Source organism: Catharus ustulatus, chromosome 10 (assembly GCF_009819885.2).
Source record: "Catharus ustulatus isolate bCatUst1 chromosome 10, bCatUst1.pri.v2, whole genome shotgun sequence".
NCBI classification, from domain to species: Eukaryota; Metazoa; Chordata; class Aves; order Passeriformes; family Turdidae; genus Catharus; species Catharus ustulatus.
In genome coordinates, this window is record NC_046230.1 from 18,324,394 (window position 1) to 18,338,129 (window position 13,736).

Sequence of the window (13,736 nt, forward strand, 5' to 3'; positions counted from 1 at the left end):
CTGTGTGGGGTAAATTGCAAACAGTGAGTGTTTCACAGTGTCTTCTAGCTGCCTCATTTACACATGCAGCAGAAGCAGACTTCTCTTCCTCCTTCCTCTGACACATAAATGCTGTTCCCAAACTCAAATTTTGATTCTTCACAAGAAATTATGTCCCTTGGGCTCAGCATCATTGAGATCCAACGTGTTTGTTGCATGTTTTGTGCTTAACGGTGGTACCAACCATCACAGCACTGCTTTTTGAGGCAGAAGCATCTTGTTTCATGAGAAGAGATATGGGGCTTAAACAGATTTAACTGAGCTGACTTTAAATTTGTTGCCATCCTCTGGCCACACAGTCATGACAACAAGCACTTTCCAGCAAGCATCAGTTCCGAGGTGAACTGGTATTTCTAATGAAAGTAGGAAGTAGTGAAGTTCTGCAGGCTGTTTTGGGTAATGGCATCTGAGGGTATCTGGGTCATGGGTTGTGGGGTGAGTTTTTTTCCTTTATTTATTTTTGTTGTGGGGTTTTTTTTGGTTTTTGTTTTTTGGGTTTTTTTTATGTTGTTTTTGTTGTTGTTGTTGTTGTTTTTTTTTTATTTTTAATTTCTGATGACACTTTCTTACATTTATTTACTTGCTTATTCATTGACAGACCAAACCAGATTATGTTGCTAGGTGATGCTGGCAATTCATGATCAGAAAATATCCTCCTCCTTAGATTTTCCAAACATTTTGCTATGATTGTTTGGAGCAGCAGGAAAGTAATGCCCTTCCATTCTGTGTTATTATGGAGAAGACCCAGGGAAGCATGCCTACCATTTTCTGTCCTTAATCCCTGCACTACAACCTTCTGCACACAAAGAGCAGTAACTTGCTTTCAAACAGACTCGCACCTTTCAGCTATAATGGAGGAAATTCATGAATTCCCCATCATCCACACTGTGTGTGTTTGGTAACATGTTATATAAAAGAATTTCTGCAAGGCAGCTCCTGTGCCAGGTACAGCCAGACCAGTACAAAAAAGGTCATTTCTGTGTTGGGAAACAGTGCTCCCAAGTTTTCCTTATGTGTCAGGAGAAGCTAGCCCAGCTTGTGAATGGGACTGCAATGAAACCTACAGTAGAGCAAACAAATCCTTCTGTCCATCCATCCCAGCCCTGCATCTCACCACTCAGTCCCTGAGGTGACCCTCATGTGCCCTGTTGCTAAATGTGTACCAGCTGCAGCCAGCTTATTTTTGGGTCTGGAGCTGGGTGATGGCAGTGGTACCCCAGGCAGCAGAGGTTTGTATTTAGCATTGTAATGGATCAGGCTTTCCTGGGGAAAAGCTTATCTAAAAAAATTATCTAAAATAATTTCCCTGTTGTGTGCTGTGTGGCTAACTGTGCTTCCAAAGCTCACACCTAGGGCAGATTTCTTCTTGCATCCACTTCCAGCATCAAATCTCCCCCTTGGAATGCAGAATGTTGCAGATCCTTCTGTTTCTAAGTCATGTGGATACCAGTGGGCAACAGCATACATGAGGGAGGGTGGTAGACAGAAATCTACTGCCACAAATGCTGGATTCTCCCTCATTGTTTATCTCTATGTGCAGGGTTGAAATGCAATTATTCTGTGTATGTCAGACATTAATATATTGTCAGAAAAGTTTATTTGCCAAGATATATTGTGTTTGTCTGTGTAAGGAAGGACACCTTCAACCCCTGTAATGCAAGAAAAGAGGGAGGAAATGTTTAAAGATAAAACTGCAGGGTTGTGTTTCTAGTTTTCTTATCATGACAGTTCTCTACAAACTATTTCTGCCTTCTGTGCCACTGTTTTCCCTATCTGTAAATTATTTCTGTCCCCTAGGGATTTCTCTGTGGAGGCTCTAATAAATATTTTACAAATGCTAATGAATCAGGTTATTCAACAGCACAGTACATCAGTGTTCTCACTTTGCAGGCAGGGTTTTGGCAAAGGCAAAGAGCAGGAGAGTGAGCACCTTCATGCCACATAGCAAATTTGGAGGTGAAGGTAGTAAAATATTTTACCTTTAAGAGTGGAAATATCCTTTATATCTTCATTTCATCAAAAGAAGAGGTTCTGAGACTCAGTTCTCAAGCCTGGTAGCTGTTTGACTACATGACCAGTTTGTGTGTGCTGGGTTAGGAAGCTTAAACATCTCTCCCTCTGTGCCTAAGGCAGCAGAGCTGGCCAGGGAGAAGCTGCAAGTTTGTGGAATGGGAAGGAAGCAGGGGTGGGTGAGTTGACTTCTGTGTATTCCAGCTTACAGGCATTCAAAGCTGTCCAGCCAGTTATTCTGCATTTTAGTAACGGCACCATAGGAGGCTTTTATCTCCTGGACATCTTTGTCCTCTCTGAGTTGTTCTCTGACTTGGATTAATCAGCCACTGCTTTCCCACTCCACACCTAGGGATCAGCTGTGATCTGAGCAGGCCAGGAGCTGAACAGCACTGCGTGTTCTGGCTCTATGGAAAGTGCCAACAGGTGTTAGTGACTGAGGCAGAGGAAGGCAAAGGTTCTCAATCTGTGTGTAAGATCCTTGCAGGAGACTCGTTCTGTGCTCAGGTCACTGCAGATGAGCTCTGGGTGGCAGCTTAGCCCTGCTTCATTGGGCTCTCATTGTATTCTTTGCACTGTCACTAGTGCTGGCCTTGTGCCTGTTGTGCATCTCCTGTGCAGTCCCCTGCCGATCCTAGGGGAAGCTCCTTTTGAATTCACTGTTACCAGGACTGAGGGCTCTCTGCACTCAGGTCCCTGAGAACTAGTTTCGTTGTAAGGCTCTCTCTCTAACCAGTGATTTGTGTTATGCTAATTGTTAAAAGGGAAAAAAAGTCAGCTTAAAAATCCAGCCCCTTCCAAGGGGAATTTCTAAATGGATGTTTCAAATATCTGAGTTTGATGTCTAACTAATAGATTCAACTTCTTTGTTTGAAAAAATTAGTTGGGGGTCGCACAGCTAGTAGAGCATGTCTGCCAGCAATATTTCCCTTGTCCTCCATTTGCTACTCTGCTCATTTTGATTATCAGATCTTATGAGCAGGGACTGTGCACAGCAGCAGAGGGCTTTTCTGTACAGTTGCAGCCTCCCAGTGCCACTGCCAGACGTGTGAGTAATTGGTTGAGCAGCTCTGCAGAGCAGTCTCCTTGCACCGTCCAAGCTGAGATGCAGAAGTAAAAAATTCATTCTCAGAGATGAAGAATCACAAAATCATAAGCCTGAAAGGGACCAAAAATCATGAAGAAAAACCTTTTCTCAAAGAAAAATTCTTTGCGAACCTATCTGGCATGCTCATTAGGAGTAATTCTGTGATCTTGCAATGTGCTTCTGGGATCTTCTCTCTTCATTGTTGCTTATAAGACAGCTTTAAATTAATGATAAGGAAGGCATTCAGGGCATGGGCTGTGCTGAGGTTCACAGCTTTCATTCTGAATGAGAGATTAAAGTAAACTGATATTGGAAGCAAGGAGGGAGAAACGAATACAGTCAGTAAGCCTATAAAAGTCTTAGCCAATTGCAATGGTGAACATCCTGCTGGAGAGGATGACCTTGAATGAACTAAGTGGGATAAAGTCACCAGGCTGGACTGACAGCTGAAGAATCAGGCTGGATTCCAGCAAACAGCAGATTCCTGACAAGAGTCTCCTGAGCTGTGGCAATGGCTTCTCGGTGTCGGAAATGTGGACAACAGGTACCCAGGAACCTGCCTTTCACTGCTGTCCGGATAACAGAAGGAGAAATGAAATCTTATCACGATTTTATAGGAGGATGCATTAGACTGGAGCGCATGACAAGGAAAGGTATGTGCAGCATCTTTAAACAAAATAGCATCTTCTCCTAGTGGCAATTGCATTGCATCCCCAGGCAATTTGCAAAAAGAGATTATATTCTTAATGCTTTCTCTCAGGAGTCAGTGATAATTAAAGGCAACTGGCTGGATTTGGATGTTAACTCAGGTGTGACTGCAGCATTTGACTTGGCTGTATAATTCTGGGGTATTTGCAGTGATTTGACTAAAGGAGGTTAAAATGAATGTTAGACTCATTCTGAGGAAATATCTATTTCATTCAGGTGTTAGACACTGAGTTTTCTGTATATGTCAGGAGAAGGCATCTGTCGTGCATGAAAAATACTTTTTAAAAAATAAATGTAAGGAGCTGTAGCAATGGGTGTCATGACCTGAGCCTGTCCCCCTGTGTTCCTAAATTACAATGTGGAAGGCCAATATCTTTCTCTCTATAAAGACTCTGGTTTTACTGTATCCAGGAAGTTACACAATGGAGCTTTTTGTGCTCTGTATGAGTCAGCCCAGGTACAGGACAGTATTCCAATCCCAGGGGGTTGCTAGTATAAGGTACTGTACTGGTGCCTAGCAATTTGTGCTAACTGCATGTTAACTCTGGAGTGATATAGTTGAAATCTAGGCTATTGACTGTCTATTCAGATATCTAGATTGCTGAATCATAGAACACTTTTTCTCTGTGTCATTGAGAGGAAGATTTTTCAAAGAGCTCCCTTTCATTTGCACTGTTAACTTGAATACTTAGTAAACCTCAAATCCAGAAATTTATAACATGTTCACTAGTGCATGATGATTCCCAAAAGCATGCAATATGATTATACTTGGAAGTTAAATTGCTTATTATGATTTAATTAGCTCTTCAGCAAAGATAGTTGCATTTGATCTGGTAAATCGAGAATATTCTGTAGAAAAAGAGGTGGACCAGAAGCAGGGTATCAGCTGCAGCCACTGCTCACAAACTGGGGTTTGCAGATGCTTTCTTTAATAGGGCTCTAATGCACAATGTCAGGGTTTGAAAACTGCAAAGCCAGTCCATTGTACCTCTGCTTCTGTGGGTGATCCATCCATGCTGATCTTTGGGCTCAGTGCCTACCTATGCATTGTTGTATTTGGCTGACCTTTCAGTAACACTGATGTTTCCAGTTGCACTCTTTGTACTGAGGCATTCTGAGTTCAGCGCAGCGGGGCAGAAATGTCTGGTATCCAGTAAAAGACAGTGGAATTCATTGAAGTTCCTTCCTGAATGTTTGATCGGGTTGCTTATGGCTTTGTGGGCCTGTGGACCTGCTGGAGGCAGGGATCAGGCATCTGCTGCTCTTTTTCTTCCTGTAGTAGAGAGGGGAAGAGACTGGTAAGGGCTTTGCCATGGTTACTGTTCCCAGGGAAACACCTTCTCTGCCTCTCATGTTGAGAGACTACCTGGCACAGTATATATGTAAATCCCTTGGAAAATCATTTTTTTGCAAGAGAACAGAGAGCATGTCAGATCAACCTGAGTCTGTTGTCATTTTGTGAGGCAGAAAATATCTTCGCTGCTTTAGTACTAAATTCTGCCAGTGAAGCTGCCAGAGGGGCAGAAGTTCAATTATTGCTGAGGATAAGGTGCCTTCAGCTGCAGGTATTGGAGCTGTGTGAGTTGTGAGAACGTACTGGGGCAGCTCTGTGTGTGGTGACAGTGTTAGACGGGGCTTGAGGAGCTGGCAAGGTGGCACAGAAGTTCATAACAACACTGCCTGGGTTGTTTTCTCCTGCTCTGAACTGACTGACCTTGTTTGTGTTCATCGTGGGTGGTTTTTTGGCCTGTATTTTCTTATCTGTAAGATAGGAGTGGGAATTACTGGCCTCCATAAAAAGTGGATCCTGATGATATAGTTATGACTACTTTGTATTACTGCTTTGATGACTAGACCACTTTCCCTTAGTTGTCTGTGCTGCATAAACACAGAGGCAGAAATATCTGTCCCAGAGAACTTGGATTCTATCTGCCCCACCTAGTCCTACAAGCAAAGACTCATTGACTGCTTTTTTCTCAGACTTTCTCTGAACATAGTGACAATGCAGGATCCCTGTGGCATGTTCTGACTTACCATCACTTTAGGGGGGTACCCTTTCTGCAGTTTAAAGTTTGAGCTGAAGTGTTGCTAAGGTCCAATTGGCTGATGTTTACTCAGTACTTGAAGCACTCCAAAATATGGAACAATTTCCACCTTGTCCATCCCTGAGACACACATGCAGACCATGCCTGTGGAGCCCTTTGAGTATTCAGTGACAATTTTATCTTGTGTATTAGATGTCATAATGAGAAGATATGGAAGGCATGCAGGTAACTACAGCAGAAATGGAGACCTCATGAAACAGACCCTGAGGCAGAAAGCAAAGCTTAGCCTCTTGCCATGAAATACATCATTCTTGGACAGTGGCTCACGTGTCTTTTCAGCATGGACCTGACTATTTATACCACTCAGCTGCTGGTGAACATCTTTAATGCCTGAAGACACCTCTTGCCAAACTGGCCCCTTTGTCCCCAGATGCTCTTAGTTAGCCTGTCTTGCTGTGATGCTCAAGTCCTCCAATGGGATCATACACCTAGGGGGGTTTTACATGGATGAATGGTCCTGTGCTGGCTGTGACTGTGTCTCTGCATGCCGTGGAGCTTGGGGCTGCAAGCTGATTATATATTTTTAAGGGAATAAATGTGTGTTTTTCATCTGCACTCAAGGCTGGTGGCTGCTTAAATCAGGGTAATGAATCTGCAGACACTAAGGAGTGTGCAGTTTATTACTGAGGCTTTTCAGGATTTTGCTGTTACTGCAAAACCAGGCACCAGGCTCCTTGCCAGTAGGATGGGGACCTGTCTGTTGTGCTAGCAGTGTTTCTGCTCTTGTCCTCTGTAAGACAGAGGAATGCTGCAGTTTTGTGTGTCCAGCAATCATGGGAGCTTGTTCTTAGTCCTACTGCTGTGTTTCTCTTACTGCTGGAGTTGAAAACCAATTCTTCACATCCATCTGCTCAGGGAGGAAAAGGGACTGAAGTGCTGCAGTGGTTATGGTGCTATCTCTGGAAGGAAATCCCATCTGAAATGAACTGGGGATGAAATTTGTTGGACTTTTTGGAGCTTCTCCACCTTTAGTAGTGAAATAAATGAGAAATGCTTTCCTTTTTCAAATGACCTTTCCACAAAGGCACTGTTACTGGAGAAAGTGACTGTTTCTTGTGGAGACCAAAATCTGAAGTATAAGTGGAAGGTATTTTTAAATCCCTTGAGACTCAGTCACAGTGCCTCCTTGTGCATTGCTTGAAATTGTTCTGGTTCTATTTGCATTCAGTATTTCTTCTTCTCTTTAGTAAAAAATGCTACCTAGGGGACCTGGGATAACTTTTTTCAGCTGGCTCTCATTGCATATAAAATAGGTGAAATAAATATTCTGTTTCCCACTGAGGTTTTTCTGAGAAAAGATGATTATCTTAGATGCTTATGTTTCTTTTCACCCATTGCCATTCATATGCAGTGTGCTCTACTGTGGTTGAGAAATACTAAAATCCTGTTTACCTAATCAGAAAAGTCCAGACAATTATGAGAGAAACACAGAGGGCACAGCTTGATTTTCATTTAAAAGAATTCTGAGAAAGATGTAGTACTGCAAAGATCAAGTGAACAAATTCTCAGAGGGTGAGTTATAGCAGAAGCCTTGTGGGTATTTATGTTTTTCCCTTTCTCCCATGATACCAGAACAAGAAACAACTCAGTGAAATGAAAAAGCATTAAACATGGATAGGCAGATTGCTATAATTGGCAATGTTTTGTTAACTTGTGGGACTTATTACCACAATATAATAGGGTAGTTTGCTTTTTTTTATTACCTAAATTGTAGTGTAAACTGTCTGGGGAGAAGATTTCAGGGGAGAATGATGCTGAGTATGCTGGGAGGCTGGAGAGTGCCTGTGCAGAGCTCTCACCCTGGTTGTGCCCACAGAGTTTATTCTCCAAATTCAGCCAGTTCTGCTGCTTCAAGCCTCCCTTAAAGACCCAATTCTGCTGTGCTAATGTATTGATTTTTTATACAAATTATACTGCTGCTTTATTACCTGAATCTTGCTGTAGATTAGCCTGACCAGGGAGTTTTCTAAGACACAGACTTTCCTTCTTCACCACCTGCACATTATCTAGAAATACTTAGGATCAAGTATAAAGGAATGATAAATAAATGCTTTGTTGGAGCAGTGCAGCTATATATGAATATTTGGACTATGTCAAGTGTCTTGTTGCACAAATTTGTGATCCTATTAGTTAATTCCATTTTTCAAGGGGAAAAAATAGCCTCCTTTTTACAACAGATGAGAATTATTGACCAAGCTTTTTTCCCACCTTTTTCTAAGCTAGAATATCCCAGCATCTTTGTTTTGCACAGAGTCAATGCCTTATTTATATTCAGAACCTGTGCCTATGAGTCATTAAACTGGGGATTGCTCAGTTTAGGCTACTTATCTAAACTCTTGAGTCACTGCCTCGAGACAGTTTGCTTCTGAGGAGGTCTATGGGAGTGAAGACCTGATTTTTAAATTGGGATACTGTTAGTTAGTAAAGACATCATTTGCTAGCATTGAGAAAAGCTGAGGTAAAATGGGAAGGGGTAAAGGGATACTGTGTTCTGTTTTCCCTTGACTTTACCACTCAAGACTGAAGAAGTGACATCTGTCAAAGAATGGATAAAACTGAGGGTAACTTAAATTTTCAAGTCAAAACCACAATAAAAATCAATGGGCTGTGAGTCAAAGTGGGAGCTGTAAAACACAAGCCAGTTTCTTTGTGTTAGGCCTTCTCTAGCAGAAACAGCAGATTTTCAGTTGCCTGAAGTCTTTAACCTAAGATTAAAGAGCTTTCTAAAATACTGGTTTAATCCAATTTCCATGAACATCTTGTGTGTTCAACAAGTCAAACACAATGAACCTAGTGGTCCTCTCTGGTCCTGCAGTGAAAGAATCTGGGAAGATGATCGCTGAGTTAGAGGCACTTGGGTATGAGCCATTCCTTGTCATGCTTTTGGAGGCCCACACCCACAGGTATGAACACATGAACATGTGGAGACAGATGCTGACATGGTGCAAGTTGTTTCAATGAAACTGGGGTATTGTAGCCAGAGAGGATCATGCCCTTGAATATTATTGTTTTTTAAGTAAAATTAAATATGTAGTATAGTTGCTTCCCATTAACAAAAACTGAAATGTCAGTATTACCCTATTCTATGGGTTATATGCTAGTAGGACAATATTTGGATAGTACAAAATACTGTTCTGCTGAGAGAGGCACAGCTAAGGCTTTTCAGCTTGGCAAAGACATTTTGCCAATGCACACTGAAATTACCTGTACTAATTACCCAAATGAAAAAATGTCTGACGTGTAAATTTAGCTTATGAAACTTAAAGTACTACCTGAGGAGAATGTAGTGGCCTGAGAGGAATTTCTTGGTTCCATTTCCGTGGTGAGTTCATTCCTCTCCTTATATCCTGAATCCACATTAGGTTAGTAATTTACATTCACTTACAGAGCAGCATTTAATTTTCTGTCTCCATGGCTGGATCTCCTACTTCTGCAGCATCTCTATATACAGGGTTAAAATTCTTTTCAGACTGTAATAATCTGGTACATTTATCAGCCACTGGGACCGATGTGACACCTGTGCACCTGGCTGGGGACCCAGCTGTGCACAGCTCTGCACAAGCAGAGCTGGAGGGGAAGCTCCCAGGAGAGCAAAACGTGTCTGGAACAGGAGACAGATTTTGTACATTGGGTACACGTGGACATTTATACTGGTACAGGCAGCAGAGAGTAACATTACACACCCACTACAGCTGGTGAACTCACTGGTTTGACAGGCAGTGTAGGGGAGGCTGGGAAAGGAAGTGCAGTATAAAATCCATGCATCTTGCCACTCTCCTGATGTACCTTTACCCGCCAAGTAGTGTCTCTGTAAAGCTACAGGTGTCAAAAGCTCTCCAGTGTATCTTGTACTAAGCATGGTGATGCTCTGCTTAGATCTGGCATTTATTTGTAACTACATAGAAAATCCTGTTAGTTTTCTCATGCTGTACTATAAGCATTGTCACAGTTTGTGTTGGTTAGCTGATGGGAGAAGGATGAAAATAGTGGGTGTATTATCTGTAAGACAGATCCACTGTCCTGCAGCCTGTCTGTACAAACAGCTTTGGTCTACTCCTCAATTTACATCTGGGGAAAACTGAGATTTACTGACAGCCTGGATTCCTCTCCCTGTGCCTCAATTTCCCTTTCTATAAAATGAATGAACTTCTTGGAGCCTGAAGACACAGAGCAGACAAGATATTACCGTTACATCACTCATCCTAGGGGACAGCTACTGTAGCCTGGGGAAAGAGTAATTTTTATCTAAAGCTACTGAGCTGCTGGGGGTTGTGGCAGTAAAGGCACAGTACATTTGATGAGTTAATCTAATGTTAATGTTGCTTCCCAGTATTGCTTCAAACTGCTGTACGTGTGATGTTACCTTCATCAAGCCACGTGTGTGCTCCCTAAATGCACTCAAAACTTGTGTCCTGAAGTATTAATTGAACTAAATATGTAAAAGTGATTCCTCTCCTCTTCAAAACCTGAGGTCATGTTTCCTACCAAATTCATCGGTCTCGTGCAGTCTTCTCCTTTGTCTTTAAATGACAGCACTGTGTTCTGAGTGTGGGTGTGCACTCCGAGACAGCTACGGCAGCACTACTGCTTTCCCTTGGCCCTGAATACCCTACTATTTAAAGTTATTTTAATGAAAACCCTTTCCAGGCCTTAGTCTGGGCAAGTGAATCTGTTTTGTCGCTTGTTGGGCTGTACCTCTATTGCCTGTGCCAGACTGTGGATGTCTCCAGAGTCCCTTTGGAGGAGCCCGGGCAGAGCTGTCCCGGCGGGCAGGGTTAAAGCCTGGCCACGGGGCGAGCCGCAGGTCTCTGCTGTGGTTTGCCTTGAAGCTGTTTCTGAGCAATTCGTGCAGGCTGCTCCAGGAGAGCGTCAGCCCTTGGGTGCACGGCTGGCTGGATGCAGGACTGCTCGCACAGAGTGCTGCCTCTCTCCATCCATCCCTCCATCCCTCCATCCATCCATCCATCCATCCATCCATCCATCCATCCATCCATCCATCCATCCCTCCATCCATCCCTCCCTCCCCTCCGGCTCGGTGAGCTCATTGCCAGCGGGACTGCCGAGGAGCCGGGCTGGGCACGGGCCCGTGAGTGCCTCGGGGGCTCGGGGGGGCATCGCTCTCTGCGCTGTCTTTCTGCTTTTCCTAGCGGGCATCCGAGCTGGGCGGCTGTGCAGCTCGGAGGAGCTGCAGGGTGGGGGAGCGCTCTCGGGCAGAGGTGGCTGCGAACTCTCTTTGTCCCGGACAGCAGTGGCGGCTGTGGCTCACTGTTTGTCTCCAATGACAGTAACCAGGGAAATATCTTTGAGCTAACTGGCCTCTGTTCAGCAGTGAGCAAGCAAGCAGTCCTTCAGCTCCTGAGATCAGAAATTATGTGAATAGGCTCTGGAATTATTTTGCTGGATGAGTTCAGGGCAGAGCCAGTGGCAAGAATTTTTCTAAGCTACAGTTTCAGCTATGGAACTGTCTGCTAGCAAGCTGGGGAGAAAGGAATGAAGTCTGCTGCACAGTTTGCTGTATCTCTTGATTTGCTCAATGTCCAGAAATTGCAGTGAGCATATTTTAGCTTTGCAGTTTGCCATATGTGGTTTTGTTATTCATGATGGTTTTTGACACGACATTATGGAAATGTTCTTTTGTTCTATTCTCTGAGCAGGAATTTCTGTTCTAGCAATCCAACATTGTTGTGAAGGGCAGATTTTGGGAAGAAGATGAATTAACTTTTCTCTGGCAAAAATCAGAAACTATCAAGTTTTTACTGCTGAGGCACTAGGCAAGAGACTGTCCCATTCTGCTATAAATCTGGATTCATTTATTCAATGCTGAGATTAGAACTTTGCCTTCAATGCCTTTTATTAGGGAAGTTTCAGTTTTCTGGGTAGTAGGATGTAGTGTCCTCCCACCAGGGGGTGGTCTGTGAAATCAAGCAATCTCTTGCTGAGCAAATGATGTGGTACGGTGTGTTTCTTTAGATCTTTTCTGATTATGGATAATTTATAATGTAGGGTGAAGATCTGTTAATAATTTCTTATCTATCTCTTACCATTTTACAGAAGTATGTCATTGAGATCCTTGAAGTGTGATTATAAGTATGAATTTATACACAGCAATGTATTTTTGCAGAATGTATCAACAGTAAATCAAAATGATTACCTATGCAGAAGAAAGATTTAATTTTTTTAAAATTTACCAATCAATTTTAAGACTTCTTTAAAAACAAACAAAAAATCTCTGTCAAACAAGAACATCCAAAGACTGGTTTTGAGGAAGTGGTTAAATGGAAAAAGCAGTGAAATCTGTTTCCTCATCCACGGAATTGTATTCCAAAATATTTTGACATGGGCTTAGAAAGCTGACATAATGCCTAGAGGGTGCATTTCCATTTGGAAGGGCAAGACTTCAGTTTTTTATGTGAACAGCTTTACTTTCTCCCCCTTATAAGTCAACCACAGTAGGCTCCTAATGTGTATGTGCCTGTCTGTAAAAACAACTTATTAAAGTCTGAAACCACTCCTGGAGGACAGGAAAACACAGCCTCTAAACAGATTTTTACAATCTGTGACCTCTTCACACTTGTAATTTTATGTTAAAATGAGCATCACATTTGGTAAATGAGATTAATTGAAAAATGCAGTCATCCAAAGAAATTGAGCAGTCTTCCCTGAAATACTTAAAATCAGCAGAAATATGTGCCTGCAGAGCCAGGCTCAGGTAAAGCTGTGCTTCCATCATTAAGCTGCACAGAATGCCTTGGAAATACCAATCATGACTCAGTGTAACCACAGGAGAAAACTTCAGAGCAGTTCTGCTGCATGACAGAAAATCACATCAGGCACCAGTTCAGCTTCTGCCCAGGCAGACACTGGGACTCACAGTTTTTGAGCTCTTCAGAGAAAGGTGCATTTCTAGCCTGTCATGGAGATTGTTTGGAAAAGTTTGCAAGGCAATTCCTTCCACACCATGGCCTCAAGGGATTGGCAGTGCATCCCTCAAGACAGAGTCTTGCTCCTAACCTTGCATCTCCAGATTTCTACTACCTTAGTGTACACAAAACTGGCTTACTCTTGCAACTAAAAATCCACCAACTTACACAGATACTTCCAAACATGAACAGGAGTTACTTAAATATTTTAGAAGAATCTTCCCTCTTTGGAAGATGGCTACCAAACTTTGCTGTGAAATTTTTTAATGAGAAGAGAAATTGCATTTAAACAAATACTCCTTGTAGGTTTTACAGTCGTGTTTGGTGAAAAATTGATCTGAGAAAAGTTGATACCAGTCATCTGTGCTTCATTTTGGTTTTTGCTCTAAGCTGATCTAAGCCTGATTCTGTCCTGGAAGGGGTAGTCCTGGCTTTGCCACCCCCCACCCCTCCTATGCATTACCAGCACTTGTACCCTTCGAGCATCTTTGCAGAGAACTAACTCAGATCAGAAGCAATCACTAAGGAAATGATTGCTTTACCTTATTTACACACTTTATTCCTGGCTTAGTTTTCAGTTGACTCAACATGTGTTAGCAAAAAAAGAGGTGCCAGCAATGTGCAGAAGAATAAGTGAAAGGATGGGATTTCCTTTCTGTTTATAGCTGGATTTTTAGTACAGTAATTTCACGAATTTCCTGGAAATTTGTTTCCAGGATATATTTGGACAAAGAGCAGCTATATTGGAGGATTTGGGAAAAAAATACTTTTTAAAAAAACGTGGTGTTTCCAGTTGTTATTCTCCTTGGGATCCTTGGGATTTTTCTGTACCATTTTTCTGTACCTGGAAATATTTTTTTTAAAAGC

The 13,736-nt window shown here is 42.5% G+C and overlaps 1 protein-coding gene across 6 annotated transcripts in view; it reads left to right on the forward strand.

The window, feature by feature from the left end:
- MCF2L2 (MCF.2 cell line derived transforming sequence-like 2) overlaps window positions 1-13,736 on the forward strand; it is a 153,888-nt gene that overhangs the window by 17,740 nt on the left and 122,412 nt on the right. For 3 of the 6 annotated variants that reach the window (XM_033068603.2, XM_033068606.2, XM_033068604.2), the window contains exon 1: window positions 3,080-3,789. The exons of 1 other annotated variant lie outside the window; for it this stretch is intronic. In XM_033068603.2, the coding sequence (XP_032924494.1) occupies window positions 3,648-3,789 (142 nt within the window). In that variant the 5' untranslated portion in view covers window positions 3,080-3,647. Of the gene's footprint in view, window positions 1-3,078; window positions 3,790-13,736 lie in introns of those variants that run through there. 2 more of the 6 variants (XM_033068607.2, XM_033068608.2) reach the window with 1 other exon arrangement.